Source organism: Ambystoma mexicanum, chromosome 13 (assembly GCF_040938575.1).
Source record: "Ambystoma mexicanum isolate Mex_15411 chromosome 13, UKY_AmexF1_1, whole genome shotgun sequence".
NCBI classification, from domain to species: Eukaryota; Metazoa; Chordata; class Amphibia; order Caudata; family Ambystomatidae; genus Ambystoma; species Ambystoma mexicanum.
Genome location: NC_090938.1, coordinates 159,362,960 through 159,385,284, shown reverse-complemented (window position 1 = coordinate 159,385,284; position 22,325 = coordinate 159,362,960). Strand labels below are relative to the sequence as shown.

The window sequence follows — 22,325 nt, the reverse complement described above, 5'->3', positions numbered from 1 at the left end:
CTGTAACGGGTGATATCTGGGCCTAATAAAGCCTGCAGATACCTGAATGTCTACCCTCCCTGTTCCACGGACTAGACGTTATCTCATCCTCTCATTCTCCAATCATTGAAGTGGTTAGTGCCATCTTCATACCCCTTTTAGTGCTATGTGGGGGGTCATTGGTGGGATCCCCGTAGGCAGAGGCGTTGTTAGGGGCTCTGGGGTCTATAGCCCCTGGTCTTTTCTTTGTAGCCTCGGATAGAAGCTCAGGGGCTACAACCAAAAGGCTAGCTAGCCCCGAGTCCCTAAAGTTCCGACATTAGCTTAGCCCCAGATCTCTTCCAGACCTAGAAACACCCCATGCCCGTAGAACATTTTCACTGTTTCCCACATACAATTGTGTTTTCCCGGTTACTGTGCTTTAATCACTGCCATTTTTACCAGGGCTTATTTTAACCGTGGTGTTTTGACTATAACTGTTTTTGGCTTGTTTTCTTTTTCTTAAATGTGTTTTTATGTTTGGGTAGGAGATTTGGGTGGGTGGGTGGCTGGTTGTCAGGGTGAGTTGATGTGGGTTTGTGGGAACCCCTTGATTCACCCAAAGCAAATTCTGTGGTGAGAATACCCGCGATTAAAACACGTGAAGCCCGTGTTCATTGCGAAGCCTGTGTTCCTTCGCGAGAGTCCCTCCCATCTAAGGTCGCTACTTATTTCCTCATTCCGTGCGCTCTTTGCGCGAGTGAATGGAATCTTGGTGCAAATGGCTTTGCTCTCACTGTGTGAGCTTCCTCTCTTTTCCTCTCTGCTCTGATCGTTTGTTGTGTAGACGGGAGGTGTTGTATCCTTCCTATTACGTCATTTTGTATTGTTGCCATGACGATGATTGCGATAAACACCATATTCTGTGTTATGCATAATGTTTTGTTTTTTTTCATTTGTAATAATATATATCTCCTTGTTGAAGGCATCCAAATGCCCGCCCAACTCACCGCGCCCCTTTCACTGCATTTGGTCAACTGCCGTTTTACAGAATTTTTTGCAGAATTCTGTAGCGGTGTGCGGAGTTAGGGTATATTTTAACTTACATTTTATGGTAGTTTCGGGGCTGAGGGAGCTGTGGGTTGTAGAAAATGGTCATAAGGGGGAGTTTAGCCCCCATTAAAAGCTGTGAAAAAATGCAGTGACACTGCCACTGTGATGCATCTTAAAGGAATGTGGCCAGCCATGTCCATACATCACATTACAAAGTACAACCGTTCCGCCAGCCGGTCCAACCCAGCCCTGGCTAGAGCTGGAATGCGCCTTCTCGCATTCCGTTGCTTTTACAGTAATAAAGGAATGGTTGCAACATGGCCGCTGCGTCGTTCTGGTAAATAGCAAATATGGTGGCTGCTGAGGTGGGTAACGATGTGGTTTGACGGGTATTGACCCAAAAGGTCGTATCCCAGAAGACCTTACACATGGTTTCCCCGCATTAGGCGTATATGTAAAATCACGAAACCGAAAATACAGAGGTAGCTGTGTGGGGGTTGGTCGGGTGTCCCACGCACTCCTACTTTGGAATTTTTGATTTTGGCGGCTGCAGGGGTGTACCCCGCAAACATAAAGTGAATGCAGTGGACATTGAAAAAAAAAAAGTCAAGATCGAATTGCAATACGCGGCACAGCGAGACTCAGCATTTTACAATTCGATCTTTTCGTCCTATGTTATTTTAATGTACATCCGTCTGACATACCATGAAATATGAAGCAATCCTATTTATTTATTTATTTATTTATATTTATATAGCGCACAGACAGCCCAGGGGCATCCTACTGTGATCTAGACACGTTGCATAGTATAATCTCGTCATAAACCTTTCTATGTTACACCCGATAGAGTACTGTTTCATGTATCCGTTTGTTAATTGGTCCATATTTCAAATGTGTTGAAGTGGGAGGGTCTAACTGAGTCAGCCCTCATCTGCCATGGGATGTTAAAGGGAGCCACGAATGCTGAACATTTTCACTTATCTGGTGTGCGACCCTCAGTTTAAAGGTTATGGTTTACATACATTGTGGGAACAGTGAGGGCGTCATTATGAGCATGGTGGCAGCTGGAAATACGTGGCATTTTAAAAACTCCTATTTTTAAAGTACCCCCTAATTATGAGTTGGGATTGCATGGGATATTTACCCCATGGTAGGGTTACCAGACCTCCCGGTTTTACCGGGACAGTCCGGGGAAACCACCCTTCGTCCCGGGGTCCCAGGATTTTTTTAATTGGGTGGCTACAGTCCGGTACCCGATTTCAAAATCCCGAAATCGGGTCCCGGCGCAACTCTTCCTGTGCGAATGAGGGCGTGAAATGCTTTTCACGCCCCCATTTCTTCCCCTTTCCACTCCCCGGCGCTCTCCTCCAGTGGCGGCGGCTATCATAGGGCGGCAGGGCACCGCCCCTCCCCCCCACTGAGCCCAGAAAGCAGAAGCAGTATAAAGATCATACAGAAGAAGTTCTTCTGAATCTTCTTCTTTGCATTTGCCAGCAGCGCGGGGGCGCTATGGCAACAATACATGTGTCCAATTATAAAACTCCTACGGGCCGGCTGCCACAGCGGGGCGCGTCCCGTTTTACCCTGATTTTCACTATATTAGAGTGCGTAGAGCTCGTAGCTCCACGTACTCTACGTAAACCCTTTCATTAGGAGGCTGGCGAGGTGCTTGAGGGGTGGCCCCGCCAGTATAATATGTGCGCAAAGAGCGCACCGAAGAAGATTCCCTCCCTGCATAGGTACAGTAACGTCATTGGCTGGCAAACAGCCAATGACGTTACTATATCTATGCAGGTGATGGCGCAGGATGGGTTAGTGTGTGCGCCTGCGCCACACACTTCCTTTTAGATTCTTTCAGTGACGGTGGTCCCATCGATGAGATGAGAGGAGACGAGCTGCCCTGCCCTACCAGCCCACCCAGCCTAGCCCAGCCCAGCAGAGACAGACATTGCCAAGGCTTGCGGTAAGTAGTAGTACGCAGCCATCCTGAGTAACTGTTGGGGCCGTGTAACAGGGCCCAACAGTCAACACTGAAAAGACATGTAGTAGGGCCTACACGTCTTCAGTGCACTGCTGACTGTTGGGCCGTGTACGTTTGAGGCAACTTGGGGCCTTGTGGCCCAAAGCCCGGGCCCCGCTACCTCCCACTTTGTGGTCAACATCGGCTGCAACCCCATTTTTCTTGGCGAGCAGACCCCGGGAACAGCGCTGTGATATTGGGGTGGAGATCATGGTGCAGCAGCCATTGCTGAATGGTTTAGTCCCACGCAGAGGCGTTGCTGGGGGGCGAGGGCTGAGGGGGCTATAGCCCCGGGTCTTTTGGTTGTGGCCCCGGATAGAAGCTCAGGGGTTACAACCAAAAAGGCTAGCTAGCCCCCAGTACTGACAGTACCAAAATAAGCGTAGCCCCAGATCTTTTCCAGACCTAGCAACACCCCTGGTCCCACGGAATTACGCTGGGGCCGTGTAGGGCCCAACAGTCAGCACTGAAAAGACGTGTAGGTTTAGGCCCACGGAATTATGCTGGCATCCTATGTCCTTTTCCCGTGGCATGATAGGAGAGGCAAAACACCAGCTGCAGATCCCAGCTTCATTTAATGTTGGATGTTTTGACTTTTGAGGCTATGTTGAGCACGAATAAAGGCCCCGCCACATGTTGTAACGCAGGCGAGAAAAGAATGACAATCCACACAGCACACCCTTTATAAAGGGATAAGGCATAGCGTGGAGTTTCCCATTCACACTGGAGCATTATTTCATGATGGCAAATACAGAGCTCAGGCGTGCCCCAGAAATACTGCAGAGCAGTTTGCGGCAGTGAACTGGCTGCCTCCCCATCCCCGCTGATCGCCCATGCCTCCCCATCCCCGCTGACCGCCCATGCCTCCCCATCCCCGCTGACCGCCCATGCCTCCCCATCCCCGCTGACCGCCCATGCCTCCCCATCCCCGCTGACCGCCCAGCCACAGATGGTACCCAGTCCAACCCGTAGGCTCTGGAGGGGGCAGAAAAGGCCTAAGCAGGAGACATGAAAAGGCTTGGTTGCTTTTGCATATGTACTGCCAGCTATTAAGCAACTGTACCAGGCTGGCACCAAATTGTGTTGCGTTCCGCTGCTCCCCTAATGATTTTCTGAGAAGGAGAAAGAGGTAAGGGTCCTTAAGGGTGCCACTGCCACTCCCAGTTCTTTGTGTGTGACTGGTTTATCATCATAATCTCTGGCGCTGTCAGTGTGGTGCCAAAAGACCCCAGAACGGAGACCCCTCGTTGCCCACTCGCATCTGCCCCAAGACCCGTCTGTAAGCTGCGGGTGGGAGAGGTGGTGGCTGGAGACATGGAAGCCCCCGTCCTGATGGCCAGGGCTCTTCTTTTAGACAAGAAGGGTGTGATAAACGCTGCGTCTTGGGTGAGGGCAAAACCTCCCCAGTTAATATAGGCGTGTGTATCCATCCCTTAGACCAGCGGGCTGCATGCAACCTTTGGCTCTCCAGCAGCTCAGATTCCCCACAAAGGTTGCAGACTCCTTTCCTAGACCCTTCTCGATTGGAAAGCCCCTTGGGGAGATCGGGAAAATGGGAGGAATAGCTGTCACCAGCTTGATTTCCACCCATCTCTGGAACCTAGCAATATTCTAAGTGTTGTGTTTAATTGAACAAGCCTTTTTACTAGACAGTCAAGTGTGCTCTCTTAACGTTGAAAAGTTCCCATGCTTGTTGTGCAGGGCACACAGTGTACTCCTGCTCTTGGATTCCCTACCCAGAGTGGGGGGGCGGCGGGGGGGAGAGGGGGTCTGTTGCACCATTAGTGTCTAGTACAGGCTTTTGATGTCAGTGGATCGCCCTCAGTGTCTGAGTGGAGAGTCGCAAACCCCAGAGATATATAGATAGGATTTGCACAAATGAAAGCCGACTCATTAAGCAAGTGATGCCCCCCCTAGCATATACTTAATGCTCGCTACGAGCAGCAAGCAACCCAGCCCAGGCGAAGCCAAGCCAAGGTATCCTGCCCATGCTCATGTCAGCCTCCTGGATAGCAGCTGAGCTCACAGGTGCAGCAATGCAGACCCTCTGCACACATGCCTCACTGATTGTGGCCAGCTCATGGGCTAGAAGTGTCCCTTTCCCCTACAGTGTGACTATGCAGTCCTACAACCACAAAAACCATTTGAACATCAGAAACCTTGCTCACCCCTGTGAGAAGGAGGAGGCATGGATGGTCCTCGGGCTGCTGGTCTCTCCCGCTGGAGCGTTGCTGTCCTACTCCAGTGGCCCTCCAGAGTGCCAATTTGTCACACTTGCTGTTAGAGGTGGGTAGTCATTAGAAAAGCGCATAATAGATAGGAAATCAAAAATTAGTCATGGGCGTCCCTCTATGAGAACAAGCACAGCCAAAATGGCCTGTTCTTGGGAAGGTACCCACTCTAGAGTCCGCTGGCACACTTTAGCTCACTGTACCTTTCACAGATGGGAAACACCCATTTGCATATGAGTCTTTGTCCCGCCCACATGGGCAGTCCAGCACCGAAATGCTATAGCAATACCCTTCTGAACAAGAGTGGTACATCATTTCCATCATTACTGACTAGATAATGAATGTCTTTATGCATACACCATAGTACCAGCTATTCTTAATACAAGCTGCTGTAAAATACACCATCACACTTGCACACGTAAGAATAATGTACTACCATTGGTATGTAAAACCTAATGCTTTTTGTCATATTTCAGTGGGTTTATTGGACAGTAAATTGCACATTTTGGAGGCTATTTTCCAAATAGATTTGTGGGGTATAACCCCCTGCATCCCTCATGGGTGGTGCTGTAGGCTTGTGCGCTGCGCGCGCTCACTCAAAAATTCCCCCGGGGAAATTTACGCCCCACCAGCTTTCAAACTCACCAGCTGCCTGTGAGCACACACCTCCCCGCCCCAGCAAATGGCCAGCGACATAAAAGTAGGACTACCGTTTTATTTGTATTTACGGTTGTCCTACTTCTATGTCTATGGTCTGTTCGCTTTTTTCTGTATCTGGTCACCCTACCACATGCGGTTGATGGAAACTACTGCATGGGGGTCAATTACTCATATAGCCCCATCCAGTACTTTCAATTTACCCCATGCAGTAAATATTCCATGTAACCTTAATTAGGCAAACGTTTAATAACAAATCCTATTTGAAATACCCCATATTTTCAATGTGTGGTATTTTAAATATGTTTTTGTAGTAATAAGAAGCACTGGGTTCATCAATTAAGTGGGTAAGAAGCATTTTATTTTTAATAAAGGACCTCAGCAGCCTTAAGCTAAAGCACCCTAAGACCACAGATTTCCAACTGTCAAAACCAAAGCCGCGCGTGATGGCGCTCCAATGTTCCAAAATAGAATGCCACCACGCGTGACCACAATGTAAGAAAACAACCGTTTTTGTTATTAATAACCACCATAGTCCTGATGAAGCCACAAACTGCAAAACAGAAAATGGACTCAAGTCCATTAGCACAGCTGTGTGGGGGCGTTGCACTGGTAATGCACGGGGCAATTACAATGCTAAACGTATGTGTGCCTAGGGCAAGGCTGGAGTACATGGATAGGCCTGTGGGTGTGAGTCCTGAGTACTGTAAGAGCACTGACTAATACAAGGGAAAGGTCACTTGGCAGACCTTCTGTGCATTTTCAAAGACTTGTATGTGGTCATTATTGAAACAGCAAGAGTGCTTCCTGTCATGATCGGGGGGGGGGGTGGCGGGGGTAAGCCAGAGCGTTACAATATGTACTGCATTTTGTGCAAAGGCATAATGTTTCGAGCACAATACATATATAAGTAAACTTTGCAGGGATTGGTGCAGTCCTGCTAGCAGGATCTAGCTACACCGGTTGCGGATGTTGGTGCAGTGGATCCGGATTTGGAGATTATACATATGGACAGCGGATGGGGGCGTACTTAGGGGGCCACTCAAAGCACATACTGTAAAGGTACAAGGAGGCCGTCCGCATATACACTTCATGGCTAGGTTCGCGGTCAGGGGTTACTGGGATAATACAGGATATCCTTCTTGCGAGAGAAGGTGGAACTTGAGGACAACCTTCAACGCAAGATAGATGGTTGAGTTTTTTTTTTATTTCTGGGATAGAGCGAGGTGGGAGAAAGATCTGGAGGGATAAGATGTGCAGGGTCGACGAGGGGCTGAAATATCAAAAAGGGCGCCAGAGCGGGGGTGCAAGGAGGGTAAATAGGAGGAGTTAGGGGTACCTAGATAAGGGGGGCAAGCCTATCAATTGATTTAAAGAGATGTACAAGGAATGTGAAGAGGGACCTGGTTTGCAAGGAGATCCGGAGGGCATGGAGGCGGCATGGAGCAGGCAGAGAAGAGAACATGGTGGCTGTACAAAGGGTGAGTTGCAAAATTGAGTGCGGGGGGGAAATTAGTAGAGCTAAAGGCCCATTAGCAGTCTGCAGCAACAATCAAGGCCACTTCGTTTTCGGGTGCAAGTGAAATTGTGTGGCATGTTGGGGGAAGAAAAGGGGTGGATTTTCTGGCTGTTAAGCAGGTTGAGCCTGCCGATGGAAGTGCAGAGTTTAAGGTTAAGAGTAGAGTTTAAAAGCTAAGTCAAAGATGACCAACACATTCTGCGCTGTGGGGATAGGGAAGGCGGTCAGGAGGATAGGAAATTGATGAGGATAGGAGGGGAGGGAGCATTCTTTGCTGGTAGGTCGACAATGTCAGCCTTAGAGGAGTTAAGCATGGAGAAGTGTTGTAGCGCCGTGACAAGCTTGTTCCTTGGAGGGAGGCCGAAGATGAAGGGGGTAAAAGGGAAGAAACTCTGCATACCATCGGCAAAGAAGTGGTTTGATAATCCAACGGGGTGATGAGCCTGCCCAGGCCAGAGAGAGTAAAGAGCTGTGGCTGCAGAACAGAGCCTTAAGCGACTTCTTCTGAGGGTGGGGTGGGAGGGGTGAGAGTAGAGATCGCTAGGATCCAGGAAATTGAACTTTATCATTCAAAAAAGAAGAAAGGCACACAACTGAGTGCTGTTTCCTGGAATAAGAGGCTGAGAGGTCCAGAGGGAGCGATGGGCGGTCAATGGTTCAAAGGCTGTGGAAATGTTGAAACATAGGATGGTTGAGGGTGTGTAGTGGTGAGACAGTCAGAGAAAGTTGGGCATGTGGGACGCTTCCATGCATGGAGAGTGATGGGTACGGAACCCAGACTAGACGCTGTCACAGCGCCTGTTTAACAGAAGTGTTAAATGTGTAGAGTTTAAGGCCAGGCACTCCTGGATTTTGGACTCATAGTGGTGAAGCGATGCATGCCTCTAGTTGGTTGGAGAGCTATTGGGGTCAGTCGACAGCTTCTTGAGCGTGCGTACAGTGGTGGCTCTTTCAAAGCAGGCTGGAAAGTTTCCAATTGAAAGAGAGCGTGTGAAGAGGGAGGAGATGGGAGTAGGTTAGTGGTGCAAGGGTTATGACAGTTTGTTGAGTGGACTGATCGGGGTGGGAGGGTCGGCGGGGCACAGGCCAGACTGGATGGCAGATCAGTAGGAGAGCTTGGAGAGAAGGAAACAAGGGAAGATAGACTAGAGGTGAGGAGAAGGAAAGCGGAGGGTGGAAAGAGGGGGCAGTGTGGGTGAACTGATTCTTGGATGAGAAATATGCGGGAAAGTTGTTGGATGAGAGGGAATAGATTGAGGCGGAGGGCATCATGGACTGATGGGTATGCAATAGCTATATATGTTGTGGCAATGAGAGAAAAGTATGGGTGCTGTATGCAAGGGGTAAGGTGCACTGGTAGGGGTATGTATGTGGGTGCACCATTTGCACTAAAAGTGGGAGTAGCAGGCAAAGTCCAAGGTATCTTTCTACAGCTCTGTCATCGGGTGTTGTTGCGTGCTCAGATTGGCTGAGGGAGATCCTGCATTTCCTAGCAGAGTTCCACCAGCAGAGCTGCATGGATGTAGGTGCCAGTATATCAATAGGAGAGGTTCTGCAGGTTAAGCTTGGGGCACTTAGATCTCAAAGGGAGCTTTATTGAATAAGTGTTATGGATCTACGGCCCTCAAGCGAAGGTCACAGGACAATGTGTCGTCTGCTGCTGCCTGCTGCGGATCGTGTTTGCTGCTGCCTCCTGCGGATCGTATGCCTGCCATGTATGCCTAACATGTCAAGCTCCATAGGCCCTTTTGCTTAGACTGCAGAAGAACTGGGGGACTAGGACATGGCATGCCTATGAAGGTGCATGGGGTTATGGAGCACATTGTGACGTCAGCGGAGCAGTCAATTGGAGACCAGTAGATCATGTGCTGCAGGGATGCTAAGGAACGAGAGGCCTTGTGGCTCATCAGCGGCCCTTCGCTTGAGGAATCGTCCACATATATAGTGTCGATACACTCCATGAAAGAGCAGGAAGGAGCTGACTCTTCGGATGAGGTATGTGCAGTGGTGAGACGACACAAATGACACGCAGGTCCCAAGGAAGACCACAACTCAGAGGGCTTGAGCAGAACCAAAGGCAGCCAGTGTGTGCCAAGCCTCCTACCCATCCATTCATTTCAATGGGCTCTAGCCCGCCCAAAGCAAACTTCTCCTTTGCCACCCACCAGAGGCGTTGCTAGGGGGGTCTAAGGGGGCTATAGCCCCTGATGTTTTGGTTGTAGCCCCGGATAGAATCCCAGGAGCTACAACCAAAAGGCTAGCTAGCCCCCAGTCCCGACAGTTCCGACATCAGCGTAGCCCCAGGTCCTTTCCAGACCTAGCAACACCCCTGCCACCCACCCTGGAGAATTAAAAGTGTGAGCGGTATGGGCAGGAGTGTGCACTAGTAGGAGGCAGCCAAGTCTCAGAGGAGCTGACCGACTCCATTAGCCAGCTAGGAAGAAGGCATATGGCGGTGTCAAACTGAATGGCGTGCGAACCGGCGCAAAATTGTGTTTTCCCACATTCGAACGCCACACCTTCCCGTCGGCTCGCGTGGCCACGTGTCTGGGCTGAGGCGGGTAGGCCTTGCCGTGCGTGTATTACAAGCTACGATGGCTCACCTCCCTCTTAAACGCTTCCACACTCTTCACCTGAAGCGCGCGCCCATTTATGTCACCCCATTAACACTCCCATATGCGATGCAGGCCCAGATTGCACCAGCTTCTGGAGAACGCCTTTGATTTCCTGCCAGGCGTTTAATTGCCCCTTCTGCCTGCACAATGGGCTGATCTGGGCTCGCGGCCAGGCACTGACAGTGCTCACGAGGGCGGGTCGCCAGGCCTCCTTACAGGCCCCGCACCAAGGGGAAGGAAGGCGAGGCTGCTCTCGTTAGACCTGCTGGGCGTGCTCTCACTTGTGCTGTGGTGGCGGAACCTGGGAAGGAGGGGAAGTGACGTCAGAGCAGCAGGCAGCAAGGCCTCGGACTCCGAGTGTAAACAAAAAGCGTGACTGTGCTCTTATGGAGTCTTCGGATGCAAGGAATGCTTCTGGAATGATCTGTGCGTTTCGGTCGAATCCCAGCTGCTTGTACATATTTCACCAGTTTATTTACCATTTGTTTGACCATCAAAAGCCAGGGGAGACCGTCAAACCCCCTCGCACTCACACCCTCCCCATCCAACATGTCCTGATCCCCAAAAACACCATCTACCTTTAGGCAGTAAAAGAAATTCGACAAGTTCAAGTTCGACGACAATACATGAACCCCTGTCATGATACTTAGTCCGTGCACTCTGGGTATTGTGGTTTTTTCCTTTGCAGGGCATTGTAGTTCTGCATTCCCAATCACCTGCTTCTCTTCGGTCTCCCTTTACTTCTTCATTGTGCTATATCGTTGTGGCTGCACGCTCCTTTTTATTGTGAATTATTGCCTTTGTAGGTCTTCTTTCTTCACTCCCATTACAATCAGAGATTCTTATTGGGCAGACTTAGCCGCTGTCTCAATAGTGTCGAATAAGCCATTTCAGCTAAGTCACACATGGCACAGAGCCACCCAGTAGCAATCACTGGAAGGTCACCTGCAGTTCACAGCTACATGGGCAATGCATTGTGGGTATGCAAATTACCTCAACCATGGTTGCTGCTAGAAGCGGCCTGCGTTGGGGACAAAGGGGTCATGCCTCCATCACCGGGGCGTGGCTTAGATGTTGTCTCTGCCCATGCACCTGAGGCCAGGGACAGCATTCGACCCATCGCCCGTAGTTTGCCAAACAGGAAGCAGTGGTAGTAAAGATCATGGGGACACTAGAAAAACCGTCATGCGGCCAAATACTACATCTGTGCACCAAAAAACCAGTCCCCCAGATGGTGGGCATACCTTTCTCTTCACCAATCTTCTTCATTGCTCCGTTTCCTACCTGATGGGCGCATCTCCGGACTTAACCAAGCCGTTCTTTCACTTCCCAAGGTTAAACCTCAGGAGTGGCCATGAGCCAGGACACCACAAAAGGAGCCAGGTTCTAAAAGTAAGCAGACAAAATAGGCTGCTCCGGCTTGGCCAATGGGAGGATGTTTGTCCTGCAGGACTGAGATAGCTTATCTGCCTGGGAGACTTGAGCTCACTCTTTGCTGCATATTCATCCCCGTTAGGGTGGCGTGAAGTGGTGACTCCGGCTTTCCTAAAATGGAGTCCTGGACAGGCTCACCCTTTCTTCCATAGGATGCTCTGAAGACTTCACTAGACCTTGGAAGTCAAACTTCAATTAAAGGCAGAGTACACCCCTAGCCCCGTGCACTAGCACCCAACCTGCACTCTGGCTTTGGACCGGTTAATCCCGACTCCTCCCAGTAAGAACAGAAATTCCCATTCCCCCTTGAGTCCGGCTTCTTAGCTTCTACCATTCCCAAAGTTATCAAGCCATGATTATATAGCCTAGACTTGGCCAAGAGGCTAAAGTGGTCACACATCCACTGCAGGCTTCTTTTTAATGTAGGTTATGGTGGAAACTCTTTAATTTGCCCAAGGCCTGGCTGAAAAGGCCACTGCGGGCATCCTTTGTGAGTCCCTTTGCGCCAGTTTGGCCACTTATCAGCTAAAGCTGCACGGTGCACTTTTATTGGGCCAATGGTCTTTAAAATGCATTGTTTGCCACAGATGCTCCCAAAATGAACCCATGGGTGGGTCTGCAATGATTTATCATAAAAAGTTGCGAATGTTATTCACGAAGCTGGGACACTGTTTTTGCGCATGGGCCCCTTTCCTATCATGGCCCGATGCTTAAGTGTACAGACGCAGGGAACGTAGAGCACAGATGCAGGGAGCCTAACAGTGTCTCAGGGAGGATAGCTCAGGGGCAACACACTCACCTTGAAAGCGAGATGAAGTGGAGCAACACAGGTTCGGTTCCTGGATCCGCGCTTAGAAACCTCCGGGTATTAAGTGCGTTATAAATAACCAATCATAATCAAAATAGGTATTTACGTGAGCTTCACATTCAAATTGCATAAGGGTTGTGTACATGACGGTGGGGTTAAATTACTCTCAGCAAGAGGACATGCCTATAGACACCAGGGATGCGTCATGTATGTGCACCACTCTTATTAATCTTGCGGTAAGCAGGAGTCCTGCCATACTCCCGGGAGGATAGATAGCTTAACGGCAACGTGTGCACCTTGGAAGCAAGACAACACGAAGCAACACAGGTTCGATCCCCGGGTCCGCACTTAGAAACCTCTGGGTGATTAAGCGCGTTATAAATACGCAACTAAGACCAAAACAAAACAATTAGGCAACTAAAAAAACGAACAATTCCTGTCACAGCGCCTCGATGCCCACGGGCTGTATGAGCGCTTTAAAAATGCAAAAATAAATAAAATAAATAAACTGGGGCAAGCCAGTACCTTATGTTGACCTTCCAGCAAAGTTAAGCGAGCGCTGAAGATACCACAATTCACATTTCATTTTATTTTTCGAAATGAGTACTTCTTAACCTGAAATGGCCACCGTTTTCTAAGTGATGGCTTGGTAAAAGTTGCTGGATAACAGCATTGTAACAACTGTGGGCTTGTTTGACTGTCTCCTTTTACTCAATGTCTCCAAAAAGCATCAAACCAGTATTTAGTTTGGAGTTAAAACGTGTGCGCCTCCCTCATTGCTCTAGCCCCCCTGATTAGTTATGACAAAGAGCCTTCCATTTGGTTCTGGGTGGGGGCACAGTCTGGGTGTGCACAGCCCAATTGAATCAACTAATGATTCAGGCTAGAAAATGGTCAAAGACAGGATGTGAGTCCTAGTAACTGCACGGCACAGTCCTTGCGCTACTGATCTTCTGTTGAAGGCCTCGGGTTGAAGACTGTCCGCCTAGGTTCTCAACACTCCGCAGGTCAACAAGCGAATAGAGGAAATATACATCACTTTGAGATAAAAGTCAGAACATATTTATGGAAGAGGAGCGGAAAGATAGGCTGTGGATAGGGTTTCCCCCACTCTGCTCCAATCCTGACCAAACCCCACTTGTGAAAGTCCTCTTTGAGCTCGATCTTTGCACTCTTTCCAGGTCGAACACATTGTACAGGTCAAGGTGAGATCAGAGAAAGGTACCGGGGACAAAGTGGCCTAGTTTCTATCCCCTTTTTTCTGTTCTCTCTTCATTGCATCCAGGACCTTCAGCAGTCACAGGCAAGCAGTGGAGCTCTCCATGCTACGGCTACTAAGGGCCTCCTTCCAGGCCTGTTGAGCAAAGCTTTGTAGTGGTATCCCAGCACCTCCAATATGGCAGCCATACAATTCCCTCAATCACTACCATTAACATTACAGCAAAACAATTAGGAATAACCACAGAAACACAGTCCTCCGATGATTACCCAACGAACAATGCAGAGAGTATCAGGGCCCTTCCACTTTATGTGACATAAACAGATTCAGTGCCGCCTGTTGACAGCCTTAATCAAATAGGTACTATAATGATGGAAGACCCAACAAATTTAACAGTAAAATAGCAATTTACCAAAATGTCCTGAGGAAGGGCGCGTTGCTGTGTGAAACATGTGTCAACTTTTACAGACTTGCACTTAAAGACCCTATTAGATTTGGGCTGATATTCCATAAAAGGACCTACTTTGAGGAAAACCCTTTCATTTTAAAATACTAAATCGAATTACTTTAATTGATTGTGGTTATGTATTCAGCAAAAGACTAAGGTACCAACTTGGAGCTCTACGTGAAATAAGGAGAGTGTGTCTTATTTGCTCCATATTCTGTGTCTATGTTTATATAGATACAGAATATGAAGTAAATAATAAAAATGCGCTCCACCACAGAAGGACACTTATTTTACATGAAGCTTAGAATCAGGACCTAAGGTGCTGAGTTCTGCAACATGTACATATTCATGTACAAGCGCTGTAGCTTTTCTCCACATTTGCCCTCTGGCTTCTAGGATTGCAGAGGGCAAAGCGGGTGCTTTCAGTTCTTAAGGGTGGCTGTGTTTAGTACTGATACTTGCAGATATTCCAAAGATGGGGGGTCAGAATATCTGTGTTGATCATTGGTGCACACTCTGCTTTCTTTACAGGTGATGCTTAAGGTCAGCCTCAGACTGGCCTATAGGGCAATAGGCCCATGCCCGAACCAAAAACACAAAATGCTAGCGTGGGCCAGATTTTTTGGGTGAAATTGGACCACTCTTTTGGCTCAGGGTGGCCAGTTTGATAAGTTACTTCACCATGGTTTTGACCGGCGTTACTGAATAAATATTCTTTAAAATTCACAATCTGCATCACAGTTGATCAAAAACGTCCCCCATGGGTACCACTCAAACAGTCTGTCACGAAAGGAATGAATTTCAATTTGCAACTGTGGGCCACTTTTTCATTGATTCCCGAGACAATTTAATGACCCGGCCCAATCCAGCTTAAAGGCAATATGAACTACATGGTTGCTCGGGACCTGAAGCTAAATGTAAGATAATCACATTTTATGAGCGTTGCTAATCCTGCTGACGGGAGGATAGCTCAGGGGCAACGCGCTCACCTTGGTAGCAAGGCGATGAGGAGCAACACAAATTCGATCCCCGGGTACATGCTTAGAAACCTCTGGGCATTAAGCACGTTATAAATAACCAATTAATAAAGGCCTTCTACCAATATTGGCACCCATAGGGAGATTAAACTGGGGTAATTCATTTTGTTACCTGGGAGTTACGTCCTCATGTAATTTAAAGTGGAATTGACAGTTAAACAGTCAAGCATCTAAACTCACTCTAAATTATATTCCGATATAGGTGAAAATCGCGCTCTGAAACACTTGTGTATGAGCGCGATAGAAATAAAATATCCATATCAATAAAACAGGGTGGTCTAGCAGTCGAACCTACCCTTTCAATCTACCGTGCAAAATCTATGGGGTTGGCGACATGTGGTGCAGAAGCAAGGGGCTATACCCAGTTAATCCAGCCAACCAAAATCAATTTTTGTGCTCCTGTTTTGGTTTGCCATGTGGTGCCCCACTGCAGCCAATGCCTCTGAAATGAGGCTTGGGCTACGTCGTGGCCTAATTCACTTAAGAGCGCTAATGTTCTGGATACGCTTAGGGAAAAATGAGCCGGGATCTTACATGTACCACCATTCAAGACTTAATGCTCTCGGATGTCTAGTTTGAAGGGTCATCGGAATGTATATATTGGTTCATATCCCGTGAATTTGCAGGTATGAAACCATTGGTTGATGTCCGGGGAGGAAATCTCAGCAGTGCCTCCTGGTCCTGAAACATGACATGGAAAGCCATCCAGATCCTCTCCGAGATCTCTACAATAGAAGAAAGCCAGTTTGAAATCATGTGTAATGTTGGATATCCCCGCTTGTTTTTGTATTATCTTCACCACCGAGAGATACTCAATGTAAATGGTATTCTTCATCTGATTGATTCTTTCAACCACACTCAGGATGCTTCGCCACCTGGCAACATCCAAGATCTCATTCAAAATGGCCCCCATGTGCGAACCCGCGGCCATTCTGAATGTCTAGCCCGAGGTGCTGCCACAAGGCCGGTCTCAGTTGCCAAGGAAGAAGCGTTCCGAAAACACACTAAACGACTTGCCTTGGCACATCTGTTCCTCTCTGTGTGGACATTGGAAGAGTGGAAGCTCCTTCCTGGGCTGATCATTGAGGAAGATTGAAGCGTGCCCGGTTTTCAATAAAAAACTAAGCTCACTGACCAATCATAAGCAGATACCCACAATTAATTGTTTCCAGGTGCATTTAAGATGGGTTTTATTATTTACCAATTCAATGTGGCTCACCTGTTCAACCTGAATGATGTCATGCTCAGTCTGTTTCTGGTGGAACCCGAACCTGTGATCCGCAGGTTACAGCAGTGTAAATCTTTACCATGGGCACTAAACTCACTGAGCTATCCAATTCATCCATCACTATTTTCTTAAGGTTCCTAGATCAAGTTTAGAGGGGATCATGTTGGGGTGTGGAATGTGGCTTTTCACATGTAAATACTTTTTGTGCCGGCCCTATATTACTAGCTATGTAGCCAAACTTACACGGTACTTTACAAAGACATTCCTGTGCCCTGGCAATGTGTCCATATACATGACCAGTGCTCGCGTGAGAGGCTAATCACACTACCACATTCTCACCTGGACCCTGGTGCCTCCTCATGCAGGACTTGCAAAGAAGGCATGACCTCAACATTGCGGGAGAAGCGTATCTTTGTACTCCTCCATAACCACCGTGCTATTGAGTATTGCTAGGAAGAAACGAGGGTGTGCTTAACAGCCTACGGAAACTGGGCCACTTGAGTAGCAGTACCTCTTACGCATAGTTGCCTGTTTGTGGCAATGGTTTAATTAAAACCTTTTTGATATCTTACCCAATGAGACATGTGTTTGCTTAAGGAAATGCAGTGCTCCAAGAAAGCACATGCTTTTAACCCCTTGAGTGCTAAGGGGGAGTATGTTCATCTTGTATTCCCAGAAGAAATCATTGTAGGCTCTGCCCACTCCCACAGTTAAATGTGAAATTTGCTGAGGGAAATTGTGGTTATTCTTGTCTTGTTGCCTTTGAGGGTCCTTTCTATACTTTGCTTGCTTGTCAGAACTGTGTATGTGTTTGTTGGTGTTTTCCCGCCCAGGCTTGAATGTGGCATTTGCACCCCGTTCCAAGGGCTGCAAAGGGGGGAAATGGTCCGGCAGCCCGAGTTAACAACCCGAGCAAAACGAGGGCGGTTAACGAAGGCTCTGGGTCGTTACCTCAGTCCCAGCCCTTGGAACAGGGGGCTAGGAAGACTGTTGATTCCATGGAACGCAGCCTGAGATTGGTGGTTTCAGCCTGAGTTTTATGGAATCTGATTGGCTGCCCCCCCACCCCCGGGGGCTAATGTTTGTTGACCACTTGGCTCCCTGTCTGTCATTTGTGAGTTTGTCTGCTTGTTTTGTGGCTCATTCACCCTTTGGTTTTGCTTGTCTGTTCTATGTTTTTGCTAGTTTATCTTTTTGGGGTTTTTGTCTGCCCATAATGGGTGCTCGTAGTGCTTTTTGTGTTGTTATTGGCTGTACCCTTTTTGCCCATTGAGTGTCCTTCCCCAATTGTAATCTCACACTGACAAATTGACAATACTTGCATGTACTTTGTAGGTGATTACTTTCTACTTTGTGGATGTTTTTCCACTCTTTGTGGTTCTTGTATTTTTTCTTTGCCTTTAAAGGCACTAATTGCTCATTGCAGGTGTGTGTCTGCACTAGTTGTATGCTTTACAGCACCTCATTAACCATCATCAGGGATCAAAATTAAGATTGGATAAACAGGTGATCAATGCAGCTCCTGGATATCCAACATTAACTATTGACCAGGAGCTGCCACAGCAGGTCCAGACGCTACCACGGCAGGTCCGGGAGCTAGCACTCCGGGTCCAGGAGCTACCACGGCGGATCCGGGAGCTGCCACAGCGGGTCCAGACGCTACCATGGCAGGTCCGGGAGCTACCACTCCGGGTCCAGGAGCTACCACGGCAGGTCCGGGAGCTACCACTCCGGGTCCAGGAGCTACCACGGCAGGTCCGGGAGCTACCACTCCGGGTCCAGGAGCTGCCACGGTGGGTTCAGGACCTACCACAGTGGAACAATGAGCTACTACATATGGTTCTGCAAATCCAACTTCCATATAATATGCAACAATATTAGTTTGTGTATTATTTATGACACCTTTTGATTTGAATGCTGCGTAGATGTGATTGTCCCAAATGCACAGAATTAAAATCACATAGGTGTGTTTGTTCAGCATCGGTTTTTCTGGGGAGACAAAATTAGCTCCTATTAGCTTTTGGTGTCAGGCGAACCAGTCTCTTCTGGGCTACAAGCAGGAGCTAAATAGCTCTCTGGTCCCCTCAATGTCAAACCCTGTCCAGTCATTGTGGTTGTTTGGGTGCACTTTGTGGGTCATTGGCTGTTCTTTGCAGATGCTTATGATCGTCTGCGTGCGTTTGTCTAACATTTGTGGTTGCCTGTTTGTAAGTGGCGTGCATTCTTGTAAACTGTTCATGTTCATTTATTTGTCATTTGCACTTTGAGAACAGCAATAAGAATGGCTAGAAAACTAACCTGCCCATTGAGGTTGTTTCTCATTCCTCCGCAGGTTCAGGTCTACCCTATGTTCTTGTTCCCTCTTTGGTGGTCCTGTCCGTCACTCTTGATGAGCGATTGCCCAATGTCTGTGCTTGGTCATCTTAGTATTAACTATCTTCCTATTGTGGCTACCTTTTATTATATTGCCGATACTCTTGTCTACACATTCTTGATATTTGCTTATTTTGTTTGCTTTACTGGCTGCCGTTGTCAGTTTCTAATGGTCTATTGCGCGTACGTATCGGCCCACTTCTTGGTGCATGTATACACATTTGCAGTATTTGCCCAGTTTGATTCTTGTCTTCTCATTGTTGTTGCTTTCTTTCCACCCCTTGTGCTTGTTTTTCAGGCATTCTGGGCAGAGGCGTTGCTGGGAGGGGGTGGAGGGGGCTATAGCCCCGGGTATTTTGGTTGAAGCCCTGGATAGAAGCTCAGGGGCTAAAACCAAAAGGCTAACTAGCCCCAAGTCCCGGCAGTCCTGACATTAGCGTACTCGTTGTTCATGCTTGTCCGGCAATTGTGGCTGATCGCTACTCCTTGGCTTGTTCAAATGGTGTTGTGCTTGTCTATTCTCTATGATTGTTTGTCTTTTCTATGTAAGTTCTTGCCGGTTTGTGGTGGATGCTTGTCTAAGTATTTAAAATAGATTTTTAGAAAATGTGTAAGAGTTGGATGCAAGAGTGGTTTGAATTTCTCAGGGAGTTCCACATGTGACAGATGCTTGTTCTGCGACAACTCCAACAACACAAGCTAATAGGGCAGGAATGGGTCCTTATTGTATCAGCGAACAGACCAGCCAAAAGATGATGCCCAAAACTTGGACAGATCACTTAAGGTTTGTGATTTGTATTGAATTTGAAATGCCTCTTGTGCAGGATAGTTCCCGCCAAAATCCCCCACAAGAACCTTGAAATGGAAGACAGTCCCAAACGTTCTCTTCCTTCCTTTTGTAGGAGAACCCAACATATAAAGGTGACGCTCCTGAGTCGAAATCTGGATCAACAGCAGCGGTGAGTGACATCATATGTTCACCTGGTCATGTGAGGTCTTCCAGACGTTGCACTGCCCATATTCAGTACGGATGTGGTCTCTTTTTGTCTACCTTGGGTGCTTGCAATCGAGCCTTTATTCCCTAGATTTCTTTGATCGAAATCTTGGGACTTCTCTTTCTGTCTTTTTTGATACCCCTCTTAATCTATCTCTTCTAGCACTCATTCTTGGGTCACAATTCAGTCTGTTTTCTGTGTTTACTAATTGGCCTTCATATTTGTTAGTCCGTTTTAGATCTGTCTAGAAGAAGCATTAGCACCCGGGGTGGGGGGAGCAGCCAATCAGGTTCCTTGGATCATGGGCTGAAACCGTTAATCTCAGCCTACATGAAACCTGGAGGCTGTTTTCCCTGGCCGCAGTGCCATCTTTCGCCCACCCTCCCTTAACTGTAATTTTATTTTCCCTCCACCCCTCGCCCCACTTCCCTGTTTTCTTGGACAGCGACGGTCCCTCTGACGCCACTGCCACGCTTCTGCTCTGGATCGGTGGCCGTCATGGAAACGGACGAGGGGCTCCATAGGGAGCCCTGGTTTCCATATCCATGGTGGCCATCTTGGGCCATTTTTTTCATTCTTTGAACGGGAGGCGTGAGGCATCCTGTTAAATGAATGAAAAATACTTTTTTTTATCACCCCGGGCTACAGCTTTGGGAACCCGGGTGCTAATGGCCTTAACACCCTCACTGCCGTGCCGGATCAGGTGTTATCGGCCCAGACACCCTCTTTAAAGGACCTCGCGGGACCGGCACTACAGATAGCAGGAAACCCTCAGACAAAGTACTTATTTTTTACTGTGGGCGTGTGTGTGTGTGTGTTTGTGATACTAAACTGCCATACGATATGAAACCCGCTTGCCAAGATATAAAATTGAAAAAAGCTGGTCTATTGACTTTTTCGATTGTTGTTCTCCTTAGTCTTTCTGTCTCTGTCTTTACCACTTATGCGTGCTCCGGTCGTTCCAATCTCTGCCTGCCTCAGAAAGTCCAGAACTGAATAGTACTATGGTTTGCTCTTTTTTTCAGAGTTGATGTCTTAATCTGGCCTTCCACATATTGCTGCAGGTCTTTGTTCCTCTTTTCCCTCTCTATTGGCCCGCTTTTTCCTTTATCGTGGTCGTGCTTGTTCTGTCAATCACCCACAATAATTATTTATCTCTTGCGCTGTCTCCCTCTATCAGCATCTCTCTCTCTCTCTTGCTCTTTCTGTCCATCTGTGTGTCTAAGTCTCTCTCTGCCTCTTGTTCTCTCTCACTCTCTCCTGCGCTCTCACTCCCTGTCAGTCACCCTCTCCCTCTCGCCCACTTAAGCCAAGTACTGCTCCGGACCATACAGCCTTGGAAAGCGGAGTGGAAGAGACAAGGCCGGGGGGGACTCAGATGTACGAGTGTTAGCCTGAGAGCTCTGTTGGATGCCGCTGTCACTCACCTGGAAGTAGGATGGTACTTCACCAGGCGGACAGTGAGGCCAGGCCTTGCCTTGCTCTAGACTGGACAACGATGAGTGAGAACACTTGATAGAGGGCGCTGGGGGTTAGAACTTTAGTGGTTGAATGAAAGGGGTGGCTTAGCAGGTCCTGGAGGAAGGATTGCAGGTTGGGGCCAGAGCGGAGATTGTGGTCGAGACAGTTTGTCCCCTGATGTCTTGTCTCTAGAAGAGAGGTTCCCTGTCCAGCTTCCATGGAGTGTCTGTAGAGCCCCTGGAAATGAGGAGTGATTCAGGCCCTTTAATTCTATCCTCGTAAAATGGGCAGCCCATTGCAACTTGTCCTTGGGAGGAGTGACTGGTACTTAGAAGACAGCAAGCCGACCATAACATGTCTCGGGAGGATAGCTCAGTGACAAAGTGCTCGCCTTGTAAGCTAGACGACACGGAGCAACACAGGTTCGATCCCCGGGTCCGCGCTTAGAAACCTCTGGGTATTAAGCGTGTTATAAATAACCAATCATATCATGTCATATGTCCTCAAGATGAGGAGAGCCCACCGTAACATGTCCAGCAGGTTCGTTGAAGAAAGGGAGGGGGGGAGCTGGTCCTTTGAGGAAGGGGAGACCACCGGACCATATCCTCAGGAGACGGGATGGGCCCCTGGAAGAAGGGGCGATGGCTGCAATACATCCACATAATGTCCTTGCGGGGTGCAACAGTTTATCAGAAGACAGGGCGCTACTGTGGCGCGCCTTGAAGATGAGGGGGCTCCCAATGTAACGGGTGTTCCCGAGAAGGGACAGACCCACAGAGGAAGGGGCGCCCACTGCAACATGTCGTCTGGGGGAAGAGACAGATTCTCAGAGGAATGTGCAAGTTGGCCATTGTTATTCCAAGGCAGGAAGGATCTGGGTCTTAAATCCCCTGTGGGTGGGGGGGAGGAGGGCAGTACCTCCTCCCCTAGGATAATGCCACAGGTGGAGTCCACCATAGATCCTTGGAAGTGGGGATGAGTGAAGAGCACTGCACACTCTCCTCATCTCTGTAGCTCTGTTTACCTCTTTCTTTCTCCTCCTCTCTTTACATTTCCTTTTCCTGGACCCCTCCTCTGTACATCTCAAATTCCCAAAAGGTTTATTGTGGCAACTTTTACATCAAAATGCCCTTAATTATGCCTGTGCACGAGGCTCACATTTTGGATCGTCCTTTGTGAACACTAGTCCTATTTGGGCAATCGTGTGTTAATAATGGTCTACCCTCCAAATGATGGTCCAATAGGAGCACAGGTCAGCAACCTTTGGCT

At 48.3% G+C, this 22,325-nt stretch overlaps 1 protein-coding gene across 1 annotated transcript in view; it reads left to right on the top strand.

The window, feature by feature from the left end:
* Nucleotides 1-22,325, top strand: part of ITPR3 (inositol 1,4,5-trisphosphate receptor type 3) — a 510,867-nt gene that overhangs the window by 256,020 nt on the left and 232,522 nt on the right. The window contains exon 10 of the mRNA XM_069633522.1: nucleotides 19,503-19,559. Coding sequence (XP_069489623.1) covers nucleotides 19,503-19,559 — 57 coding nt within the window. The remainder of the gene's footprint in view (nucleotides 1-19,502; nucleotides 19,560-22,325) is intronic.